Source organism: Atractosteus spatula, chromosome 19, assembly GCF_055471065.1.
Source record: "Atractosteus spatula isolate fAtrSpa1 chromosome 19, fAtrSpa1.hap1, whole genome shotgun sequence".
NCBI classification, from domain to species: Eukaryota; Metazoa; Chordata; class Actinopteri; order Semionotiformes; family Lepisosteidae; genus Atractosteus; species Atractosteus spatula.
In genome coordinates this window covers 15,308,782-15,334,650 of record NC_142724.1, presented here as the reverse complement: position 1 = coordinate 15,334,650, position 25,869 = coordinate 15,308,782, and the positions used below count along the sequence as shown (strand labels likewise).

General features: G+C 41.4%; 1 protein-coding gene across 2 annotated transcripts in view; it reads left to right on the top strand.

Annotated features, from left to right (window-relative positions):
* The window catches only part of cbfa2t2 (CBFA2/RUNX1 partner transcriptional co-repressor 2), a 45,437-nt gene that overhangs the window by 4,784 nt on the left and 14,784 nt on the right, over nt 1-25,869 (top strand). The window contains exons 1-2 of one of the 2 annotated variants that reach the window (XM_088937694.1): nt 9,597-9,976; nt 25,591-25,734. In XM_088937694.1, the coding sequence (XP_088793820.1) occupies nt 25,617-25,734 (118 nt within the window). In that variant the 5' untranslated portion in view covers nt 9,597-9,976; nt 25,591-25,616. Of the gene's footprint in view, nt 1-9,596; nt 9,977-25,590; nt 25,735-25,869 lie in introns of those variants that run through there. The other variant, XM_088937693.1, reaches the window with a different exon arrangement.

The following is a 25,869-nucleotide window of genomic DNA, read 5'->3' as shown; positions in this document are numbered from 1 at the left end:
CATTAAAAGGTACTTTTGCCCTGTTTTCAAACAAAGCCTATGTTTTAGAATTGTCTGCCCCCCTTCCACCCCTTTAAGGTTTTCCACTGTTGCCCTTTTCTCTGTCCCTGATGAGCCCAGCTGCACTGCACTTGTCAGCACCCAGTAGACTGCTTTAAATCTCGTTTATATTCACTTACTTGGGCTCATTGAAGCTCAACAATACGTTTGGGGCTGTTTAGAGAAGTGTGGGCTTGACACTTTTGGCAGTCCTGAAATTGGATCTGTCTTTCTTGCACACGATGTGTTTAAGGAGAACATTATGAAAAAGCTGCAGGCAAAGGCCTTTATCTGTTATCCTTCTCCTTTAATGTACAGTATCTGCTTTTGTTCTTTTAGTACCTTGTGTATTTGCAATAGAGGGGTACTTTTCCGTAAATGTTTTTTTTCTCAATACTGTCTTTAGTCTGGGTAAATTTTACTTACACTGTTATGGAACTATTAATAACATAGCAATGTGGAGTAGTAGTCAGGGTTCTGGATGTGTAACTGCAAGGTTGTGTGTCATTAGGTCATAATGCAAGTTGCTTTGATAAATGCACCCAACTAATAATAAACTATAAGATTGCCATCAATATGGGCACTGAGAATTGAGGATTGAAGTATGGAATTCCTTAAGATTGTATTTGGAGATTTGAAATGAACTGAGGAATCATTTGTTGACATCCTTGATTCTACAATCACTTCAACTGCCCACTGTAAAAAAGGCGCCAGGCGATTTTGCTCTCCTCCTGAAATCCTGAATTCTCTGTGAAGGGAATTTACTATTCCGTCTTTCAGGAAACCTCCTGGGGGCACATTCCGCAGGCTGGAGATCCTGACTGCCTTCAGACAGTGCATATCAAAACCGGGATGAAGCTCTTACATGTCACAATTTATTTAACCAAAATTATTGATTCAATAACAGTATATTAAGATGGCAGTCTGCAGTGTCATCACGTTTACATGGCAGCTGAGCTCGAGGATCCAGAAATGAATGCATTAGTGGACACAACTGATCCCCGCTCTTAACCTGGCTGAAGTAGGTCTTGCGGGACCACGCCTGATGCCACTGCACAGCAACACCTAAATCCCCACTCACTCAGTGGCCTTCTGTAATGTATGGACCGTGACACGGGAACGAAATGTGGTGGGATGGAGAGGTTTGGGCAATGGAGTGCTTTGTAGGAAAACTGTGACAAAGCTGTAAAAGCTGGTGTAATTTAGTGACAGTTTTTCTGCAACAAGAAGTAAAGTAAGAAAAAAAACATTCATTTTATTTTGTGTAGTGCTTTAAATCATGAAGGATCCCAAAGGACTTTACATGTTGTAGGGCCCATGACAGTGACTCATAAGAGACTGTTCTGCACCCTCATCTCAGTACAGGAATTGCTGTGCCTTGTGAAATGCTACAGGAGATTCAGGTGGGCTAAAGTACAAGCTGCAGGCTTGAATAGAAATGGGTCAGGACACAGAGGTCACTATCTCCACTCTGATGAATGCTAACTACCATGGTATCTTCAAGAACCATAGCAGTCAGAGTGAGTGCAGTAATGTTTCGCTCTGACCAGCAGAAGCGTGCATGTCTGTAGACACATTTGTAAGGCACAACGTAGTTACCTTGCAATTGCCCAGTGAATTTCTCCCCAATGCATTAAAAGCTCAGGCAAAGACACCAGCTTTGATGAAGAGTGGTGCTCTGTGGTAATGCATGAGAGATGATGAAATTAGTTCAATTAATTTTACTTTACTGAATAGTTTCTTAATGGATGAAGCTGTTGGATTCCTGAGGCTAAGACAGGAAAAAAGTATTCACATTTTTCCCTTGGCCTTGCAGGGGAATCCTGACATGAAAGTGTAATCCAAGAAAAAATATTTCCCATCACACAAAAAAAGAGTTAAGTGCTGCTTGTTGTCCCTAAATTATAATATTCAAAGGCTTTCAGCATCTAAATAAGACGCATGTGTTTGTTTAATCTTTTCGGATTGCTAAAATTTCTCAGCTGCCGCTATCAAAGAAGCAATTATCCCGTGGATCTCTTTGAATTGCTTCCAATAAACTTGGCTGGGAATGTTTTTCAGGGCTGCTGCCTGATTCTTGGGCAGACATGATGGCCTGCCTTTTGCTCGGCAAAGGAGGGACGTTGTGGGAGTTTGCTCTTAACAAGCCGAAACACTGCGGAGACATGGGAAAGGCATTTTTGTGCACGGCAAGCGAGAGAGAGCGGCCTTATCTGTAAGCCCTGTAATTGAGGCCTTGAAAAGCCTTGAAGGGCTGTCTCTGGCAGGCCAGGTGTTCCCAGAGCTGTCTCCAGATGAGACATCTGCAGAAACACAGGTGTGGCCGTCACAGCACGCAGCTGGGGCAGCCCCAGGGGCAAGCTCCGAGCTTGCCTCGTCACCTGCGGGCCTGCACCAAAAACAGTCATCATGGGCGACCTTGAGAAGTTTGTCTCTGCAGGTGTTCAAACAGGACCCAGCATTACTGCTTTTCATCACTTTCCCTTTTCTCTCCAGGAAGGCAGAGAGACAGAGCTTGCTCTTTTAAACGTATTTTCATAGCCCTGAAATGAAAACTCGCTCTGTATTCCTCTTTTCATCTGTGATGACACAGAAATCCCCTTAATTAATATGAGAATGAACATACAACAGGCCTTGTACATTTCCTGGCCAAGAAGTTTTCTTTTTTTTTAGGTTCACATGAACTGAAATTTGGTGTTGTCTTTCGCATTTGGGAAAACAGTAAGGTAGTGGCTATTACTTGATAATATATTTGAAGTATAGTAACAAAGAATATTAATAAAGTTGTGGCTCTGGCTCTTCTTTAGTGGATCCTTTTTGTAAAACTATTTCCTCTTAATTATCTTGTAATATATTTTCATTTACAGTAATACATGAGGGCGCAGCACAGAGGAAATTAAATATAAATGTAATTGATCATGTAAAGCTTGTAAAGTGCTTTAGTGGTATTTCAAGAAGGTTCTCTGTTCACCCCTGAGCTCAGCTGCTGACTCGCTGGGTGTTACCTGAGCAAGACCCTGGTGCCATACTGTTTGGATGAGCTGTAAAAGTAGTTAGACACGCTGCAGCAGTTTTTCATGTATAGTTTACACTCCCAGCATCTGTAGCTCCCTTTTGACTAAAACCTCTGTTTTGTATCTGATTCCTGTGATTACATTTGACATCTCTCTGAACTTCTTTTCTCATCTTATGAGCATAATTGCGGCGGATCTCTGGTAGACACCTGAATCCCTTGTCATTGACCTTAGGTTGTCATTTATTGCATTTTGGCTGATTAACCTCTTAGCCTCTTTCTCCCTGCTCCCAGTCACTATTATGCTCTATACAGGGATTAGGTGACCTCTCTCTGGTGTGATTGATAACTGCTGCAGGATAACATCATACCTCGGGCCCTTCCTGTGCATTTCACCTGATGGCACTTTATAGAGTTTACCTGTTCCAGAGAGGCTCTTTTGTCTTCTTCTGAAGCATCTGCAGTGAACCATACCTCTGGAGTGCTTTTTCCTGTCTGGTTCATTGCTCTGCAGAGCCCACTTCCTGTTGCTGCAAACCTTTCTTTTGCTTTTTGTCGTCTCCACTTTTGCATTTTTTTTAACCAAAATGTAAAGAACAGATTGCTGAGATGGGAAGCACTTGTATTTGGCATGACATGATACTGTACTGGTGTATTTAAGAAAGGAGAGGCAGGGACAAGACGTGCTTAAGTCTCACAAGAGTGTTTAAGTGAGCAACCTGGTTTGAGCAATGAAGAAAGTCTGGGATCATCTTAGTATCTCTAGTATCCATTTCTGTATCTCTGTATCTCAAGGACTGATAATTCTGTATTTGCACTTTTAGGATTTCTTTTGCTTTTATCCTGGGACAGCGGTGCACTTCTCCATTCCTCTGGTTAACATCCCACATGATCTCTTAATGAGCTAATTAAGCAAAATTAATTTATTTGTGGTTTTCTAAGGCCCTTAGCTTTTGGCGATTTATAGAGATCTGCTGCCCCCTTAAAAGGAGTCCAGTTATGCACCAGTGGTTTAAGAATTTGTCAAAGCTATCTGCACTGAGAGTTCAGTGGTGTTTGTACAGATCGTAAGGAATATCGAGTTCAGCAGGATAGTGGGCTTTACATAATACAGTGAGGAGAAGCTTAATCATTTTTAATCATTGTGCTGGTGGAGGTGTGTGTGTATGGAGGGGGGGGGGGTGGAGTTGGCTTGAACCAGTGGGAAATTTTGCATCACGCATCCAGTCAAATGTAAAACTCTTCAGATCCATTTTAAACACATACATCACCAACACGCACAAACACACACTTATACACACTTACCCAGACCCTTGCGCGCGCACGCACACACACACTCCTTCCCTCAAGTGTAATGAGAGATCTGACGGTTTTCCATGGGTGAGTAGGCGGGTCAGGCCTTGCTTAAACTAATCGCTCCCAGAAGTGCTGGATAGCCAGACACTCTGGAGCCGTGGGCTGGGGTTTTGGAATGCCACTGCAGGCTCAATGCCTGCCTTTCATCCAGAGGGAAGAAGGGGGAAAAGAAGGAAAAAAAGAAACCTGGAGCCATTTGTTATGGATGAGATGAGGCGATTGACAAGCAGAGCACAATGGCAGTAGGGGCAGGGGGAGAGGGGGAGGCCACATGGAAGTCAATGGAGTTTTTCTTGCTTCAGGGGCTGGCCCTTTACATGTTTAATGGGTGGAAGGTGGGATCTCAATGAGTGAAATAAGGCAATCAGTGCAGGGACAACAATGATGTGACACCTTCTTCAGAACAAGAGTGAATCATGATCCAGAGGACACAAGTAGGTACTATGGGATAGTGCGTTTAGGAATGAGAACAAGAGGCACGTCTTTACACAAAGTGTTGTGGGAGTCTGGAATAAGTAGCTCAGCCATGATGTCAAAGTTGTACCCTTGCATTTTTTAAGACGTGACTGAATGAGATCCTCAATTTGACAAGTCATTAGCAATCATATGAGTTAAATGGGCTGAATAATTTCCCCCTTTTAAGCTTTTGAGTTAATCACAATGATGATTTTGAGAGATATGTCATCACAAGGTGCAGATCTGTGCTCCATTAAATCAAGGATAAACCACTGATGAGTCTGAGCTCTGCCTAGTGGTAAAAATTGCAAGAAATCATAGAACGCTTCAAGAAGCTTTCCTTCAACATAAAAGATGTAGATGATTATACCCGAAGCATTTAGTTTGACTGATCGCAACAAAGTTAAGAACACCTTATCTATTCAATTCCCTTGGAATAACTTTACTGATCCAATAAAGGCATTTGTCAGCTCATGTGGCCATGGTTTAACAATGTGAAAAAGCAAAATGCTCTGTAAAAAAAACTCTTCTGCATCCCTTTTTAAAAAAACACTTGTGTCAGAAAAACAAGGGCAGAGAGGTTCCTAGAATATTACGCTGGAAGCTAGTTAACAGGATCCAAAATCAGAATAGAAAGAAAACATTTTGAATCAGCCTCTTAAACTGTTGCTTTTTGCATTAGAAAACAATGCTGTTTCTTCTTGAAATGTGTTTCTTTTTGAAAATGAAAAGGTAGAGGCACTACATTAAGTGCCACTGTAGGATGCCTGGCAGTTAAGTGTTCTGAGATCTTGTGTGTTCTTGTTTACTGTAGAATCCCTGCAGTTTCGGGGCCTTGCTTTCTCATATAAAGGCCCATTTACTCTGCTGTTCTGTGCCTGTGGGCTTGTAAACACTTTAAGATAACTGGCTGTTAAGACAGGGGCTATCCATTCTCCTGTTGAGAGAATGATTCACTCCAGCAGTCTGGCCACTCACGGCACCTCTTTGGCAAGAAGTGTGATTGTTGCACTTTTGACTCAGTGATAGTTTTAAAAACTGCCATTTCCAGAAAGCTGCTTATTCCACTTATGTGCTTAAAGGCTCATCTTGTCTAAAAGACAAAAGAGATGAGAGTTTCTTTGTGTTGTTTTCAGCTTGCTGTACTGCAGAATGGTGCAAACCGTGAGCTGTGAGATCAATGTCGCGGCCCCAGAACAAAAAATAATAAATTCAGTACAACAAAAATAGTTTGTAGTTACTGATTTTTATTTTTAAGAAAAAAACTTGCATAGGTCTACTATAGGCCTTTGGGGCTAGTTGTTTTTTTTAAATAAAAATATTCAGAAAAATGATGTCAGCTGCTGCGGGTTGTTATTTGTGACTTTGTTGAGAAGCAACAAGCAACATTTTCACAAGAGACATTGGGAGTGTGGAATAATTGTGAATACATTTTCCAGGCTGACCAAGACCAGGAGTATAGGGTCACATTTAAAATGAGTCACTTCTCCGCACGATTCCTGTCAGCCTGTCAGAGATGGATGATGGGAGTCGTACTGTCATGGTACTTAAGGTCAACAGTATCCCCACTTTAGAGACACACTTGTTGACCTGTAGCTGTGGGCTTTCACTTTTCACCGTGCAGAAAGCTGAACTCTTATCCACTGTTAAGACTGCAGGCTTTAACCAGAAACTTAAGATGCAGTCGATTTCATGCAAAAGCTATAGCTTCTAAGGTAATGTGAGCCGGTTGAATAACATCAGAGTTTGTGGCTTCGGGTGTAGAGCAGCTTCCTTAACCAAGACAAAAACAAGCTCCCACAGATGGAGGAAGCTCAGAAATCGCTGACTGGAATGCTGTAATGTGTAATGCTCAAAAACTGTTGGGACAGAATAAGAAATCTCTCTTGGTGTAGCTGTGGAGGTTGGAGTTAGGGAATGATGCAGCCTTGGCATTGTAATCTGTTTCACTTCATGCAGAAGAAGGTCAGGCTGGGACTTCAGAAATAACATTCTGTCCGTGGTATCAGCACTACCTAGGGAGGTTTGGCAGCCCAGTAATGATTTATGTATGTATATATTTTTCCTAGAATCCTTCGCTGCTCTGCTCTGTTTTCAATAAGCGGAGTGGTCACTTAAATTTTGCTGTTTATTTTTCTAAAAGTATGTTCTGAGAGTGAGTGTGACTGGAACCAGATGTGCAGGGCAGGCTGGGATATCTCACTCTGTGGTACAGAGGCTCCATTTCCTTTTTCTTTTACCCCAATGACTGGCAGCTGCAGGGAACAGAGAAAAGCAATCATATACACAGCCTTGTATCATTTTCTTGTACAAATAAATACATTAAAGGTAGGCTTGAGTAAGTTCAGGAGGGCCCTCGCACGAACACTACCGATCGACTCAAGCAGGGAAGTGAGGGTTAAGGTTTGTGATGGATGTGAAAGACAAAGTGCCGTGCAGGCTTGCACTGGCCTGCAGAGGTCTTGCTTAGAAGTCTTTAACTCTCCATACAGCCTCAGCTTCCAGACCCCTCGTCCTCTGTGGGTTGGCTGGCTAAAGCTTTTCTTCACAAATGTGACCTGTGATGATATTCAAGGCAACTTGGATTAACTGACCTTTAAGATCAGGACTCGCTGAATTCTTTCCAGCATTGCGGAAAGAACATTACATTTGTACATTACATTTGTTTCATCAAAGGAAGGCTGGGGTTTTCTACACTAACTCAGCATTGCTACAGTGTTTTGTTGTTGCGTTGCTCTTCTCTTTTTGTAAGGTCGTACATTTTAGTTGTGTTTTCATTTAATATGACACATTTTAAGTTTTCTATTGATACTACAGTGCTTAAGTAAAACAGTGTATCCTGGTACTGTATGTCTTATATTTTAAATAGCTTTTTAAATAAAAAATATAAAATAAAGTCCCTTAATAAAGCCTTCATAAGAGAAAAGCACCCAGGATATTGTGCTTATAGAACATACACTGCGGGTGTTTGTTTCTTAATGCGTATTCTGCCTCCTTTATCTCACTCAGTGGAAATTAATCCCAGAGTGTTTTTATGAATTAATGTGTATTTTTGAGCATGCTGGATTGTCTCAAGAAGGCGGAAGTTGAAAATCGTCAGGCCCTTTCAATTCTAGCTGGATAACAACTGTGAATTCCGAGAGGGAAGAGCCAGGCTCTGTTCAAACAGAAGTTCCCTCCTGCAGGAACGTTCATCCGCCTCTGGTAGAAGAGACTCAGATGTGGTTGAGTATACGGGAGGGGAGACGGGAGAGGTGTCGGCGAGTCACTCTGTGCTGCTTGACTGTGAACCAAAAATGGCAGTTGCAGATCTCCCAGGAGCCTGTGTGCGGTGCAGACAGAGAACCCCTGTGACTTCTGCACTCCTGCAGGCCTTGTGTTGAGCTGTGTGCTCCACTAAATCAGTGTTTCAGTAACAAGAAAAGGATCTTTTTAGCATTATCACTTATCCTTTTATTCCACATTCTTCTCAATCTGGGGCATGTGTCTTGTTCTCAAATCAGTCACTATAATATATGCAAACGTGAACCACGTTTGGCGCACAATGCTCCACTCTCTTACACTTGTTTTCTTGGCCTACAGGACTGGGAAACCATTCAAGAGGCAATTAAAAAAGCACAGTGATTCCTGTTAGATAATAAATACTTTAGAAAGAGCAAACAGTACCAGTAAACCACCTAAGTAATAATGCCAAAATAAGATGAGCAGGGGATCAGACAAGGATGAGATAAGGTGTCCGAAAGTACCTAAGTAATAATGCCAAAATAAGATGAGCAGGGGATCAGACAAGGATGAGATAAGGTGTCCGAAAGTTGTGATAGGTGGAAAGCCGGCTGTAACGTAGGCCATGTAAAGGTTATCTGCTGGTAGTGAACCAATTTGCTCTAATAAGAAACTGGGAGAATACAGTTTATGGTTTTATTGCTGTATGCATATATGCAACTAGGAACAGAAATAAGTGCTGTCTGTAAGAAACGAATAGTCATGGGATATCTACATTATTTAAAATTTCATCTTGGCTAAATAATTGGATTGCAAAGAGCTTGATCTTAATTTAGAGAGCTAGATTCGTGGAAGTACTGTGCTGAGTCAGTGATTCTGAAGTACAATGTATTATTTCCAGTAAAATACAGAAGGTATTCGTTCACAACTATAAATCCCCCAGCCCTGGGAAAAGATAAAAAAAGATATTATATTTTTTTTAAATTGAAAAGCGTGCCTGCTTTTTGTAACCGTGAGCAGAAAAAAACAACTGAAAAAACCTTTTGTTTTCATGCATTGAAACACTGTGCTCTCTGCTGAACAAGTCAGTGAGAATGGAATGATTTCTGCTAAAGAAACGTCTTTTCAGTTGTTTTTTTTGTGCATCATCAGGGTAGAGACAGGTTTACTGGAAATAACTCGACCACCACCTTGCAGAGTCCGAGAGCTAAAATCAAGCTAATCAAACCTATACATACATGTATCCTGAAAAATATAAGACTTGTCTGTTGGGGGTGAGGAGGTGGTAGGGTGTTGACGAGGATCACAGTGGACTTGGCAGGGCTTTTGTTTTGCCTGTGTGTGCCAGAGCAATTAGTTATGATAATTATGAGGCCTTCGGTAAATACATTAAACAGATTAGCAGCAGATTGGCTGGGATCCATACGGGGGGTGTGGCCTAGGGGTGACATCAGCTTGGCAGGCAGCCCTTGGAAACAGAGGAAAGTGTCCGTGAGCTGGGGAGAGGGAGGGGGCAGTGCTGGCTTGGTGCAGAGAGGGAGAGCGAGAGAGCGAGAGCTGGTCTGCTTGGATAGCCTTTTCCATCTGGGACCCATCTGTGTTTCCTTGGATTTGGATAGGCAGCTGAGGCTGAGCTGGAGCTCACATATGTGGGAGAGGGTACGCATGCCTGACATATGAAGGTGTCAGGAGGAGGGAGGGAGGAAAAGAAAGCAACAAGAAAAGAGAGGATTACAGTAAAAAATAAAGACAGGCTGAGACACAGAGGAGGTGAGGAAGACCGTGTCTCTTCAAGGCCTTTTTTTAAATGATTTTGCTTTGCTGGACAGTTATTTGCTGGACAGTCTCTCTCTCTCTCTGCTTCGTCACGATTTCTTCTTGACTGCTAAGGTAAGAGTCATCACTGGGTGGTCAAGGAGCTGGGAAAGTAGAACAGAGCAGGGGTTTTATCTGCTACTTCCGTTTTCAGAAAGCACTAGATGTCCTAGGCAAACTTTTGTTTTCTGGTCTATATTTGTTTCTCTTGTAGCATTCTTAAGAATGTCTCTTAATTAAAGCTAAAATTCTAGAATCAAGTAAATTGTCATTGCTCTTTCCTTAAATCCAGAGCAAAGTTTCTTGCTCACTGTGCTCTGTGTAGCAGGCTAGGTACTGTATGTGGACTGAGGTATACATTTCTTTTCAAGTGAAGGGCACAGTGAATGCAAAAGCTAATCAGAGTTTTGAATTCACACGCTGTGATTTAATGGACCAAAAATACAAGCATTTGTTTTTATTGTCTGGCTGGTATCTTTTTAAGTTTATATGCGAGGAAGCCCTGAATCTAGCCTGTGTGGCCTTCCTGGTCTTTACTGAAGCCCTTGAAAGAGCCAGGGACAATGGTTTCAAATAAAACTTTGGACTTCTGTATGGGTTTAATGTTTTGGTGGTAAATTTGTCTTAAACATGAGCTACAGGGGTGAAGGGATTTTCCTGGGGTGCTGAAAAAGAGACAGGATTTGTCTCTGAATTGTTGTGGGGAAGCCTGGAGAAGCTCAGTTTACCCACTCTGGCTCTTGATGAGTAAGTCTGCAAAGTCTAAACTGCCTTCAGATAGAACAGGGTTTGTTAAAGTACATCTGTTGTGTGTCACAGTGACAGAAAGAGCAGAGTTGATTTGGGTTCTTTTGTTTTTTTTAAAGCCAAAGCCACTGCTGTGTTTTCTCTCTTCACCACGTACTTGATAATCAAATCTTCATCCATAGCAGAATTCATTTTTGACAGCATCTGGTGAACAGGGCACAGCTGAACACAGGCTCACTGAAGGACAGACCGCTCCTGTAGCAGTAAAGAATTTTAAGTTGCATATTTTGCTTTGTAAGTATCAGGCTGATTGATTTACATGTCTCCCTGCTGCTTAACCCTTCATTATGGTGCAGAAATTTTCCTGCATGTTCACACCGTCTTCAAAGTCAGCGGCTGCCGGCTTTTTTTTTGTGATACTGCTGCAACAAATGTAACTGGCATGTTTCAAAATCCAGCAGCCCTTTTTGACATTTAAAAGCAAAATAAACAGTTACATTGCAGAAATCATACAGTTTCCTCGCATTTATATAGTGCTTTTCATCTCATTAGATCAAGTTTCACTTTACATACTGTATGTGGGGACCCACATCAGTGCTACTACTGGGTGGCATGCAGGAAACAGAAGATCGAGTGGAGACATCAGAAATTTCTTCTCCAGTTGAATAAGTGATACAGTACCACACACCATGGAGCCACGTCTTTCTGAAACATTATTTCAGCCTTAATGCAATTAATGTTTTGCTTACATCTGCATTATGTGTTTCTCGCAGGGTAACTTTATGTTACCAGTAGTTGACAAATGGCTTTCGACCTCTCAGAAGAAGTGTAGGAATTTCGAGCTGCTGAAAGCCCCTTCTGTATCCTGACAGAGGGGTTATGGGCAGTCGTTTCACGGACAAAAAATGCTGCATCTGCTTTGACCTGAACAGGAAATACTGGATTAAGCCCAGTGAATGGAGATGTAATATCGGGCTTCGCTGCTGTCATTGCATGATTTAGACCTGGGCTCCATCAAAATAATTTGCTCGAAAATAGCCATGTTATTGCGTGTGGGAGCCATGGTATTGAATGGCTCTTTTGTCCAGCTTGGGTCTATTGAGCTTGTCATTTGGACAGCAATGAGGCAGAATTGGTGGCCTGTCCTGTGTCTTTGTGAGATTCAGGAGTAGACCCTGAAGCCATGACTTGTGCCCTGAGAAGTGACCCGTGTCACTCTTTGTTGCTCAAAAAGGGTTAAGGAGAAATTAATTCCAAAAGGAAACAGAGGCATTACCTGTCAGGTGAATGGAGCTCTATGCCCTTCGCAGTACTTAACTGCAACAGCATATACTTTTTTAGTCTCTGGTACTGAGGTGGAAGGTGTTTCATGTGAACTGGTTGGTAGCTTTTTGGGGGACAAGGTTGACCTGTATTGCAATATCTTTTTTGTTCCTTTTTTTGGTCTGTTTGTCTTTTCTTCACCTCCAAAATTAAAAGTAGTTTTACTTCCCTTAGTAAAAACGTCCTCTAGCAGGGGTAAAATCTGCTGTTTGGTGAGGCGAGGCAGTGAAACAAGGTGCCTTTTGTGTGACTTGTGGGAGAACGCTCTGAAACAGATTCCAGAAAGCTGAAATTTGTCAGTTTGGCAGGGGAGAGAGACACACACAGACGGAATGGGTTCTTGTGTTGCACCTCTGCATGGCAGGACAGCAGTTTCCCTCAGTTAAATAATCTGTTACGTTCTGACCCCCAGGGATGATTGTTTGTTTTGGCCATGGCCAGTTTTGAGTTTTCCGGACGCTCATAGCGGCACAGGTTGGACAGCCCAGACTGGGCAGAAATCCAGAGTAAGCACCACTTCTCTGGGTCATGAATCCTTTAACCTGTCACAAATTGTTTCACATTCTCCTTGGGACAAATAGAACTTCATGATTGATTAAACGGGAGAAACCTCTGAAAGAGACAGGCAGCAATCTGATCTGATTTTTTTTTACCACAAGGTTTGAATAATTACACATAGTAACACAATAACTGTCCCAAGTTTAACATCACCCCCCCTACTGAGCAACAGACAGTGATAGTGGCTCCCTGCTGCTCTTTTGTTCTTTATTACAGCTGTCTTCCTTTGTTATCTGTATCCGTTCTTTTCGGGAATCACATGGGACAGCATCTCTGCAGCACAGGGCTTTTTATTCCTCACTGCACACGAGCAACTTCTCCATGTGGGAGTGTGGAATTTTTTTGTGTGGGATAGCCACAGGGATGGACAGGAGAACAGGGATAAGCATTTTCTCAAAGTACACACAGATAGCATGATGAAATTAAAGTAAACATTGAATAGTTTTAACAGCGCGCATGCCCTCTTGTAGGCTGGAGACTGGACATGAAATTCCTGCTCTTAGGCTATAGTTCTGAAATTTGCTTACCAAACTGAGATTCTTTCCATGGAGGTCTACAACACCAAACCTTTAACCTGTGTGAAAAATTGTGTGTCAATTAAACATGAGTGCAGGCTCGATTAACATTGTGTGAAGATAATACTGTGATATTTGTAAAAAACATTTGATGGTGTAGCAAAGATCCTAGATGTCCTTGTATGAACAGCACATTCTTAGCAGATTAAAAAAAAAGAAGTTTCCAAGAATAAAACTGAAAAAAGTACCATGATGCTTCTCTTAAATTTTACTTTTAAAATAAAATATGAACATGAGATGTGAACCGATATCATCATCTTTGATAAAGTTTGCTGCTGTGACATACAAATACAACACTGTACAAATTCCAAAATTCCTGATAAGGAGTTTGTGCTAAAACAATTCTGCCATAGAATGTTAACATTTGACAATGTTTTTTTTTAAAGTTTGTGGGAAGCTCAGCTGCCTATAGAACAGGTTAACGAACTTGCCAAAGCTAAAAGTTACAGATGTAAAATGGCTTGGTACATGACAAGCCTGTACTATAATATCCTAAGTTCTTTTTTTTCCAATAAGTGATTTTTAGATGGATGCACCATATGCAAAACATTAATTACTTTGACACTTATAATTACAAAGGTAGCCATAGATAATGAAGCCAAAAGTACAACTATAGAAGCTGAATAACAACATTGTAAAGAGTTTTGAAATTCCTCTATGTCTGCTAAGATGCATTATTTCTAAATCCCCGTAGACTCACATTAAATTTAAAACATTTTTCCCAGAGTGCTTCAGAAAAAGAGATCATTTAAATAAGATAATTTCAAGGCCATAGCCAGAGCCGCTTCAAGACATTCTGTCTTGTTATAACAAGACCACTCTTAATATCTAGTGTACAGATAATTCAGTTGTAAATATGAATACAAACACCCAAATATTAAATTCGAGATTCATCTTGCCTAATACCAGTGAAGGTAAATGTATATTCGGAAAAACTATAATTATATTTAACTATGATACAAATTATACAAATAACTTATAGATTGCCAACACTTATAGCTGCATAGTTGCTACAAAATTGTAAATTGTAGATTATACTATAACATTTCAGCCTAATTTATTTTTTTATATGTGTTATTATTGCATTTTACACAAATAAAATGCTGGGATGCATAATATCCATATTAAAATGACACTACACAACTTGTAAATTGTTGGTACAGTGTTTCAACTGCAAGCAATTTATGAAAGGAAAATCTAAAATTTCCAGTCCCCTTTCCTCATCTCTCCCAAATCTTCCTTAACAAGAAAGAGTAAAATTAAAGGAAAGAGAGACAGACACATGAAAAGAAAAGAGCATTGCAAAATACTTATTATACTTAACAGCCTCTAGGAATGATTTACTGTTTTTCTCACAGGCTGTTTAAGTGTTCCAGCAAATGTTGACCGTAGGTATAGTGAGCAGCACATTTTAGCTGGGTTGGATTTCTTATCCAGCCATTAGAGTAGAGAGATGTTTAAAACACACAGGCTTGGGCACAGGATAAGTGCATTAGCACATTTCTGAAATGTAAGTTAGACAGCATGTATGACCCTTGTGTTGTTTTAGTGTCTGAACTGCGATCCATGTTAGGTAGTGTAGCTCGCCTGCATTCTGAGGGAATCGTCTCGGTAATCTAAAGAGGTGAAAGTAAAAAATGTAAAATAGTACTGCTGTGTTACTTGTAACCTTGCTTAGCATTAATTTTGCACGTCTGTTACGTAATATTAATCCCCTCATATTGCCTTTGTCTTATGGTGTTGTATTAAAACTGTCACCTAAACAGCACTTTGTGTTTCAATCCTTTGATTCTATTTTTTTTTCATGATTAAAGAGCAGCGTAAGAATAAAAGGAGATTGGAATGAAATTGGCACGTCTCTTGTTTAACATTTTCAATTAGTGACGTGAAATCATGCTGCTGTTTAAGTTTCTGTGCAAGGTGGAGGAAACAATAAACCATTTTTGTAGACTTTGCTTGTTTGCAGAGTTGGTCTAGACCCATTTCTTTCCAAGCAAGAGAGAATCCGGCTCTTGGTTGGAACGTTCCTAACGTGCATGAAAGAAATCCATCAATTAGCTGTGAGAGGTGAAGGGGGTTTTGAGAGTCTGTAACAAAGCTCTGAGCAGTTAATATAATGACTGGATAATATAATGCTTCCCAAAGCAGCCATCAGGAAAGGGGCTTTATGGAGCCCATTTATGTTGTCTGTGTGTTAATGACCTTAACGATGTCACCCTCCCTGCCAGGCTCTCTCGTTACTGCTTTCCCTCCTTGCTTTCTTGTTTGATGCTTCCCTTAAACAAAAATCACCAGGTTAAGATTACTGCACCCTCCTTCCCTCAGAATATCAATCATCTTCTCCTCTTCACTCCTTAAGAACTTGCTACCTTCTACCTTCATGGCTTTCATGGCTCTCATCCTGGATTGTACCTGTGCTTGGGCAGCAAAACGTGCAAAGTTTTACCAAACTATTCCAGAGACTCCATTAGATTTTATTGGCATCTCAGACGCCTGGCTGGTCAGATTCCCTGTGACTATGAGGACTGCATGAAAACTAAACTCCACAAAGGGGCTTTGAGTTTGGAATCGGCCAGAACAGAAGAGAGGTATGCATGCACACACACGATTCTGTTTCTGCCGCCAAACCTGCAATGCGTGTAGACTCCCTGGTCATGAGCGGTCTCGAACAGAGTGTAGTATTTACGAGTCTGGCATGCCACTTTTCCTGAGCTATAGATCGTTGAAGATCTCTGGCCAAACTCTTTTTCCTCTTTGTCAGTAATTCATTTTCCATTCGGGTGCATATATTACAGGTAATTTTGTTTTTTGCAATTTTAACATTTCAACTCCTTTTAAAACATTTTTGGTAGAATATGTTTTCAAGACTAAGAGGCTTTATAGTTGGGAATTGCTAGTCATTATATAAGGCCAGTTAGAAAACCTCTTAAATACAGACTTGTAGCTTAAGAAATGGCTACAAAAGGGAGAAAAAAATGCCGTTTTATAAGAAGGTACCTTATTTATCTTGGGACTAGGCCCAACTTAGTCTGTTCAGGCCCTAGGCTAAGCTAATCAACTGAGCCAAGATAAATGCACACTGTATTTGAAGGTCTAATAGTTTGAGCTGATGAAACAAAGTCAGAACAACTGTTCTTTTTGCTGTCTGTCTGGACAGCTCCTGCACCATCTAATTTATTCTCCCCGTTGACACACGTTCTGCCTGAACAGCACACTGGGACGGTGTGTTCTGTTGGTCATGAACTGAAACATTGCATTATTGCTTTGGCCTGTATTCAGTGGTGCATAAATTTGTTGGGGGTTACTTATACTAGGGAGCAAGAGAGGAGGGGCTCCCTTAAGTAATCACTGAGCCTGGCTCTCCTAGATAGTGCTTTTCAGACCACACGTGGAAGCAGGCTTAAGATGACTGTGAACCTGTACCATATTATAGAATTCTGCACACCAAAAATATTTTTACAAAAATATTTTCTAACAGGTCCTTGCTATGGGTTCTCAGTGTGTGCAGGGGTAGTTTATAAATGGATTAACTGAAAGCGTTTCTTTACATGATGGGATTCTGGTGGTGAACAACCTCCAGATAAAACCATTCAACATCCACAAAGGCAATGACAGAGTCAACCAAGTGGACTTGGGAATAAAATATGAAACCTGAACCAGAGGACACAGGTGGAAACTACCTGATACGAGAGACAGACTTCCCATTCTGACTAGTGGGACACACACTAGTGTGTGTAAAGACTTTTGCTTTACACAAAGGGTTGTAGGAGCATGAAGCAAGCTATGCAGCCATGTTGTTAAAGCCAATACTCTTATTAAAGAAACAGATGGATACAATCCTTCCATCAACGAGATACTAACTAGCAAATGGGGTAAATGGGCAGAATGGCCTCCTCTTGCTTCTAACCATTTTTGTGTCGTTATGCTATGCTCAGGTAAAACTGGAGGAGTTTTAAACTCCAGCTGGGGAGACCAGTGGGGCCTTTATTGTTTACCTCATCCAGTCATTGCTGGAGGAACTTCTAACACGGAGAAATCAGACAGCGTATAGGATAGTTGTAAGCTGTCATTGGAACAATGTCTGCTGGCCAAATAAGAACTAATTTTGCACAAGGTCAGCGCCAGTCTCTGTAGAGCTGTTTAATGTAAAACTAAAGGTGTCTGAAGGCTTTTGTTTGATTCCCTTTGTTTAGAATGAGCCTCCCAGTCATAGAAAAAACATTGTTTGCTGCAGTGAATAAATCTATTATCCTGTACAGACAGCAATGAATAATCAGCCCAAACGAGGTGCTGATCAAAAGCAGTTTATTTAGATTGTACTGCACGCACAAGACACCTTTTCTTTTTGATGGGCACCTCTTGTAAATGTTTGAAAGGTTAATTTCCTTAGCTCTATTTATTTAAATAAGGCATTCTGCTGTAGCTGCAAAGACAAGGAAGGGGGCTGTCTTTTGTCGGAAAATGGGAAAACATGCATTTTTTCATAAGCTGAGTGACTAGGGCTGGAGTGGGGGTGGTGGACTCAAACCTGTTGCTATGCTGTAATGAAAAAGAGTGGTTTTGCCGGGAGTGGGGGTGGGGCAGTGCAGTCTGGGAACAGATGTGTGCTACATTGTCATCGCGTGTGGACAGGCAGGGACCAGGTGCAGTCATTGTTTCCGCCAGAGTCCGTTCTCTCTGCCTCATTGTGAGTCTCGTGGCTTCTGGACTGCCCCCCTCTTCCACCCTTCCCCCTCCCCTCTCCTCTCTTTCTCCCGCAAACACATTGTCTCTCCCCTGGATAAGAATCTGAAGCCTTCTGTCCCCTTTTCTCTGTCACAGGTGACTGTTGGAGGCCCCAGCTGGCTGGCTCTTGCCCGATTAGATCCATATGGTAGAGAGGACAGACAGAGTGGGGGCTGGGGTGTATCGGCAGCACTGCAATTAAAGAGCTGATAGCTTAACCCTTTCGCCTCTTTGGTCATGGACCATAATATTCCACTGTTGTTTTTGTTTTCCTTTGGATTTATCATATTATCATATTATTTCTTCCCTTCCAGACACTAAAAAGGCTACAAACTGTTGAGGCGTAACTATAGGACTGTTCTTTCTTTTGCTTTTGCTAGTATTTTGTGCTGCTATTTCTTTGGAATTATAGGTAATGCACATCCTGACCAAGGGAAATGTTTAGAAACATGAGGTCTTTTCAGTGCTGGCAATTTAGAAAGGGGTCTACCGTTTCAGGTTAACTCAGCAGTTAAGAGACTTTTAGAATGAAAATGAAATCAGGTTTTGACAAGCCACTTTAAAGTGAAAAGGATATTCACGACACAGCAATAAATTTGAGAATCAGTTACTTTGGAATCTGGGAAAAAGCTTGTTTTTTTAGGCATATTCTGATATTCAAAACACATTTAGCATTATTCGTTCTTGAAAGTCATTGGGTGGACTTGGAGAGGTCTTTAGTTTATGAAGTCAAGCAACAGACTTGGCAGGAGATCTCCTCTGCACTCATGCAAGAGACAAGAGAAGACTCTGGGTCTCTGTTACCTGTTCAAGCAGTCTGAGAAAGCAAAGCTGTGTTGAAGTGTCCCTCGTACTTCACCTTTGGAGCGTGTTGCTGCGGTATAGGAGGAGGTGACAAAGCTGACAGGAGACAAAATTCTTGACTGACTGCCAAGCAGATCTGAGGTAGTATCGATCTAAAACTGCAGATAAAGATGACTCATTTTTTGGCATACTATCTTTTTGCTTTGTTTTCTATTTTTCCTTCATTTGTTTCTACCTGTTCGTAATGTTTTACATATGTCCGAGTTGTCCCTCCAGCATAAACAATCATTCAAGCCATAATTTGATTTTGATTGGCTTTCCATTACAAAACAAATGCACGCTACATTGGATAAGCACAGAATGTTTAGCCCTTTATAACACCCAGATATCTCACAATACATTTAATCAAAATCCTTTTACAGGGTAAGGCTCATGTAAGTTAAATCTATATCACCCTTAATGTTCTTTCAAACAAAGGAATATTACTTATATCCACTAGGTCAGAGCTGCTGAGCTGAATCATAACGAGCAAACCTGAAGAAGGCTCCACGGCCGAAACGTTGTGTTTTCTTTCTTCTCTTTTCAGCATGGAATAAACCTATTACTTGTTCCTTTGCAGACTATGCATGCTGACGCAGCTACCCACCTGAATCATAGTGATATGAGCTTTTGGGTTAGTATGTGAAGGCTCAGTCCACACTAGAGAACTACAGAATTCAGCACAGAGCACTGCATTGTACAGTACCATTCATTTCTAAATGGTCTTAAACTGTGTCAGCAGAAGCTAAAATCTCTAGATACAGAATTTAACCAGCGGGTTACAGTACTGGATCAGGGTGACATTATGACAATATGAGACATAATATTGTCTTCCTTTTTGCTGGTATCACTTTTATATAAGCTGTTTTTTAATTCCAAAACTAATTTCTTCTCTTTCACTGAGGTGCAAATACTTGTTTCCCTGACTAGGAGGGGGTTAAGTTGTTTCTTGTGGCACAGTATCTCACAGTGTTGAAAGCCACAGTCCAGTCTAAGGTGTTCTGTTTTGAAATGCAGTGTCAATGCTGTGGGGCCTGGTCAGCAGCACCAGTGTTATAGGAGCTGGAACTCTCCAGCCTGTTTGTTCCACAGATATCTTGCTAGGTTATTTCTCAAGTGATACATTCATACTAGTACTTCTTTCACTGTGGAAGTAAATAAAACTGATACGTAGTAATGAGTTCTTTTTAGAAGACTTATTTATTCAAAGCAAAATACAGAGACTAGGGAGTTTTGCACCAAAGCCAGCAGTCACTGGAAGCACAAGGAGGCTCAGTAGGTGATTCTGGGTGACGCAGGATGAGCCAGTGGCACATTCAGGGCTTGAACCTCTGCAGCCAGTCTCTCACATTTAATACCTCCTCCACAGTGGTACAGCTCTTTCGGTGCTTCCGCCATGTGTGGAATAATGACACAGCTCCTTGTTTTTTCGTGGGTTTCCGAGGTGAAAACTGTTTAGTTACCCAGGTTATTCTGGTTCACGGCTACTTTTCCTTGCCTCTTGCCTGTCCTTCTCCATCTGGCTTTTTGCATTTTACCTGAGTCTCCCCAGCTGTGGGTTTGCATGCTTGTTAGACAAAGAGATTGGAAGCACCTGGATCTCTGTAGGTTTTCCCCAGAGGCTGTCTGTGTTAAACACAAACAGGACTTGAGAAAATACTCCTCTAGACATACATACAATACGTGGGAATCTGGTTTCCACACACAGTAATATACAGTATGTGAATAAACTGGCTTCAGTTTTGGTCACTATGTTACAAAAAAGATTATTGCTGCTCCATTCCAGAAATGAGCAACCAGATACATCACTTCACTCAAAGGGTTCTACCCTGGCTGAATTTTTTTAGTATTGAATAGAAGAGACCTGGTTCAAATATTTCAAATCTTCACTAAGGCTTTGACAAACACAGCCTAATGTACTTATTCAGGTTCTACAATGAAACAAGAACCGGAGAACACAAGTAGAAACTGTGGGAAAGCATATTTAAAACTGAACACAGGAGACACTTCTTTACACCAAGGATTGTGGGAGTATGGAATCCTATATTCGGTCTTCTGTCAAAGAAACAGCTAGATTTTTATAACCTTCCTTATGTTCATTTTGAGTTAATAGGAGATAAAATCAGATAAAGATAAAATTAGGAGATCGTTTGCAATAAAATTGAAAAAATAAGATTTACACTTCTGTCCTAAATAAACAAAGAATTTGCTAAAATATATATCCAATTGGATTTGTCCCACTCTGGAACAAATACTGACTAGTACAGACTCCAATAGTTTATGGAGTATTTCTATCCAAAGTATTGGTATTAAATATTGTATGCATGTATTTACAAGTTCTACATTTTGTTTTTCATTTCTTATTTGTATGTGGAAGCAGTAGTTCCACACTGTAAAGTGGAAAGAAAAAAAACAATGTTTCAGCTTTGAAGCTTCTTCAGGTGTGTGGAAAGAGGAATAATAATAATAACCCTAGATTAAGGATAGTGTCTTTTGGCATCAAGACTCCCAGACCTCTGTGAAAATATGCGGATTGAGAGCCCCAGAGAGCCCCAGACCTCTGTGAAAGGACACAGATTGAAAGGTCAGTGTGACAATGAACATGGGAGGTGAAATGGGGATCTATCAGATCTGCTTTGGCCTCCTTACCCTCGCTGTGGCCTGCTTTCTCCCACATCTCCCCACATCTGAAGGTTCTACAGCCAAAACCTTGATTTTCCACTTTTTGCCTACTTTTCAGTGTAGAATTAGCATCTGTTTGTCCCTTTGTAGGTTGCACAATGATGCAGCTCCCCACTGGCGTATTTGTAAATGTATGTTCCATCATTTAGCTTGCTGAAACTGATATTTAGGCTGTTAAAACATCTGAGGCACCCCATTACTTTTTGAGTCTGTTGTAAGCTAAGTTCACTGAGTCTGCTTATTGAGATAACTGGAAACATATGAAGGCTCTTCCTTTGGTAACGCCAGATGGAAGGAGTTTAATGGTCCACCTGTTTTTTTTTTTTGGTGATACAAAATATAGCAAAAATGTTACTTTCTCCAGTAACATACAGGTATCCGTCTTCAATTACCCTGTTCTATGAGGGGGAAATTACAGGTGACATTGATGGACTCTGAGGTCTTTGACTTCCACAGAAAGCTACCTTTCCTGTTCTTAGAGCTGGTAGGACTCTTAATGTCCCCTTTATCAAATTTATGGCACACTAAATATTCCCAAATGCTGAAACTGTTTGCTGAGGGTGGAGGAGGTAAGCTTTGGATAAGTAGAAATAAAGCTGTGATCTCATTTTAAACAATAAAAATCTATCCTCCTGCAATTATCATGGTGTGCTGTGTTTATCAATTGGCCAATCTGGCCAGTAGTGTGCATTGCATTGTGAATGCTCTATTCTGTTTGTTTTTGCTTCTAAGAGAGCAGGTTTTCTCCTTTTCAATTGAAAACAGGTGGCACACAGACTAGCTAGTCAAATAGACTGCTCTGGATCAATATTTATCCAAGGTGGCCCCACAGTAAGATCCTTCTCACTCAGCTGACAGCAGGTTGCGTGGTCTGTCTCCTCTCTCTAAATATAGTCAGTGGGCATTTGTCTTTCCATGTCCTGGTTTGTGTAGGTCTTTCACGCTCAGTGGGCTCTGGATCAGCGCAGCACAACGCACAGGGAGTCTTCTGGCAGATGCTCATTTTGTTTTCCCCTTCCTGTTTTCCATTGAAGACACCACAGTGTTAATACGTCTTATTAGCCAGAGACTGAACTGTTCTATTGTGGAATAAAGGGATGCATATATGGAGTGTTTGTCATCAATTACTGACCCAGGATTTTTAAATTAGTTCCTAGTTTTGCCCAGACCGGTGTCGTGTAGCTTTCACTGTTAGCCTGTGACATTTTCAGTACTATGAATGCAAGTGGTCATGGATCGCAGCTCTGCAGATAAAACAGATTTGTAGCCAGGAGAAGGCAATTTTCTAAGGTGACAAACGTTGATTTCACCAGCTCGGAGAGAAAATCTCATGCCATTTAATTGGTCTTTTGGACCAAGTGTTCTGTAGAACTCTGTACAGCAGTTGTAGCGTCGCTGTGGAAGCACAAAGACCAGACTTCCTGCTGCTGCTCCCCAGCCCTGTCGAGATGGAAAGCAGGTGGAGTGATCAGAGGAAAGCCTCTGGCTGCAGTGCAGAAGGCTCTGCATTACCACAGAAAAGGGCCGGAGCCAGGAATTGCAAACGAGCTGAGGCGCAGATGGAAGACCCAGAAAGCTGTCAGAATGTACCTCATGTGACAGCGGAGCGCAGCAGTGCGAGCGCAAGAGTTCAGCTTGTCCAGGGCTCCTCGCTGCCTCGTGTGCGCAGTGCAGAACCGGGCAGCCCCCTCCCAGGGAGAGAAGGGCCAAGACAGCCTGAGGTGAAGCGGCAGCCATTCTCTGCTGAGCCGGAACTAATGCAGACCCCCTGTGGCTGAACACAGGGTCAAGGTGACTTTGTGGTCGGATACTGTTCCTGCCTAACTGGCCTTAGAAGTACAAGTTTTTCTTGTTTGTGCTTGTTTAACACATCCTGCTACAGCACACTGTGTGAATGTGGCAGCTGCAAATGAACGAGTAGAGGCTGACTTCACAGAGAAGTCAAGATGTGTTCTTCAGCAAGAACTTCACTTAGCTCTTTGCTTAGCACTTAGCTAAGCTTCACTTAGCTCTGACATGTATATGTTAACTTCCTGGTAATGATGAATATTTTAATATCTGTAATTTGAATTTATTAATTTAATCTATAAACGTAAGGGTTATTTTAGGCTGCTTTTTTTGTTCTCAGCAGAGTACCAGACAGGTGTTCAGAACTTGTATAAAGAGGATATGCTGTTCTCTTCTGAAAGATAAACTGGCAATCAGTTTTTGTTCTCTGTTTTTGCAGAAAATGGCCACCTTGCTTTTGAAGAAATAAATTAGTTTTTGGTAGAAGGTGACTGGATTTCATTGTGGCCATGGTAATCATGTGTCTTTTACAGCATAGTGTTTTCTGCTCCTTGCCACAGCTTTGAGTTGAAGAATTTTAAAGTTTGTAAGTGAAAGTCTTGGTAGGTAGAGGAAATCTTTCAGCATACTCTTTAAGGAATAGAGATGTAAATCTAATTTGCAGCAGGTTTTACAAGCAGGTAACAAATACAGTTCATTGCTACAGGGTTCAGTGGGACAGCACATGATACAGAAGTTGATATTTACTTATTGGAAGCTGAATTCTCCAGTTAGACTTCTGGCCTTGCAGAATTCCCAGCTGCCTGTGGGGAGTGAGGTTATGAAACAGGAAATACCTGTGAGCAACCATGTTTGAACACAGGTGGCACAGAGCTCTCTTTTACATTGAGCTACACATGTAAAAGATTGTGGGGAACCTTATTAAGCTTAGGATAACACAAGGAGGTCCTTTGCAAAACTGGGCAGTAAGGTGTAACAGGGAATACAACCTGAGACAGCCTGATCTGTTTAATTGCACAATTACTCAGACTGGTCTTTGGGGGGAGGATATATCTGGGGAGAAGAACTGTCTCGATTAAAAGCATTTGATTAGGAGCTGCAAAACAAAACCTGCAAAAGGGTGAAGACTTCCTTTTGCTTCTTGTTTTTCATCCCATTTCGTCGTGGTGATGAATCTAAAATTTAGAGTCTTGCAGCTGTTCTTCAGCTCAAAGGGTCAGTCACCTCAGCCAGGCATTGATACCCCTCCCCTCCTGTGCCATGCAGCTCAGCTGAAGATCATGCTTTTACTATATAACTTGGGAGGTTTTTTCACTACGTATCTAATTATTAAGTGTACCGAGTGCATAATATGAGTGTCCTGCGCCTCACCTAGGTGGGGGCTGCACTTCAACAGTGAATGATGTGGGTCCCCTCCTATATGTAAAGCACTTTGAGATCCTTTGAGAAGAAAAGTGCTACATGGATGCAAATAATTATTATTCTAATAACTGGCCAGGTGTTTCTTTTCTATATATTACAGCACCGTGACCAGCTGGCATTGCTCTAGATAGGAGACAGCAGTCTTCAGGAACTTTCAGTTTCTCATGGGCAATAAAACACTAATCCTGTTAAAGTTTTTTTTGTTTTCCTTTCCAGGATTTGGTGTTCGTGTCTGAGCCAGTGTGTTCTGGGAGTACGTATTAAACCCTCAATAGTTCTGAGGTCCTGTTGGTAACCGTGAAATACAGAAATCTTCCTCCCTAATTCTCAATAGCAGAACATTATTCTCATCACAATGAGCTTTTTCATTAGCACTTCACCAATAAATCGCATTGCAGCTCAAGGGCTGGATGACATCTGGCTAATTCAGAGAACAAGCTTCTTTTAAAAAACAGAGGTTTTGTTCATATTTTTTGAGGGAAGGCTTAAAATGATATTCTGGAAACGTCAGAGAATCACTCACTTATATGAATGTCACATAGATTTCTTGTGGCTGAGCCCTGTGTGAGTACTGTCCTCAAGAGGATTTCTGACTAAGTCTTTTTCAGGATTTAGGCCCAATTATCCATCTTAATGTGATTTAAAGTCCCCTGTGTTTCCTGAAGCTACTATTGTACTCAGATAGTACTCAGTTGTTACTGTGTTTTATCTCTAGTCAGAGTAGAAGTGCGTTCACCTTCCTGACAAAGGTGTCTGTATATGGAAGTGTTTCCAGCATCTAGTGTACAGCCAAGAGGCCAGTCTTAGTATTGAACTTTGTGTTAACGACCAAACTTAAATTTTCCATTACTTCAAACCTCTTTTTTTTTAAGACATGAACCTCTCTGAGGTACTGATTCTAACTAACTGGCTGGTGCTGTTTTAGTTGTGGACCTGTGTTTGAAGTTGACAGCGACCTGTGTTCCGGTTGCTGTAGTTTCCTGTCCACAGACAGTTTTTTAAAGGTCCCTTTCATCCTCTTTTCAGACAGCGGAGAGAAGAAACCCCCTGCCATGCCCGGCTCCCCTGTGGAGGTCAAGGTTCACTCTAGGTCCACTCCCTCTGCCATGCCACCCCTGCCACCGGTCAACCCCAGCGGGCCCCGGCCAGCCTCCTTCTCCTCCACCACACGTGAGTCGTCTGTTATCAGCCTGCAGTTCCCTCCTGTTTGTAATGCCAGTGGTTATAACTGTATCGAGCTGCTGTTTTGTTTTATCTAAGGCCTTTGAGTACTTTTCTGCTTCAGCTGAGGTCATTTAGGTTTAC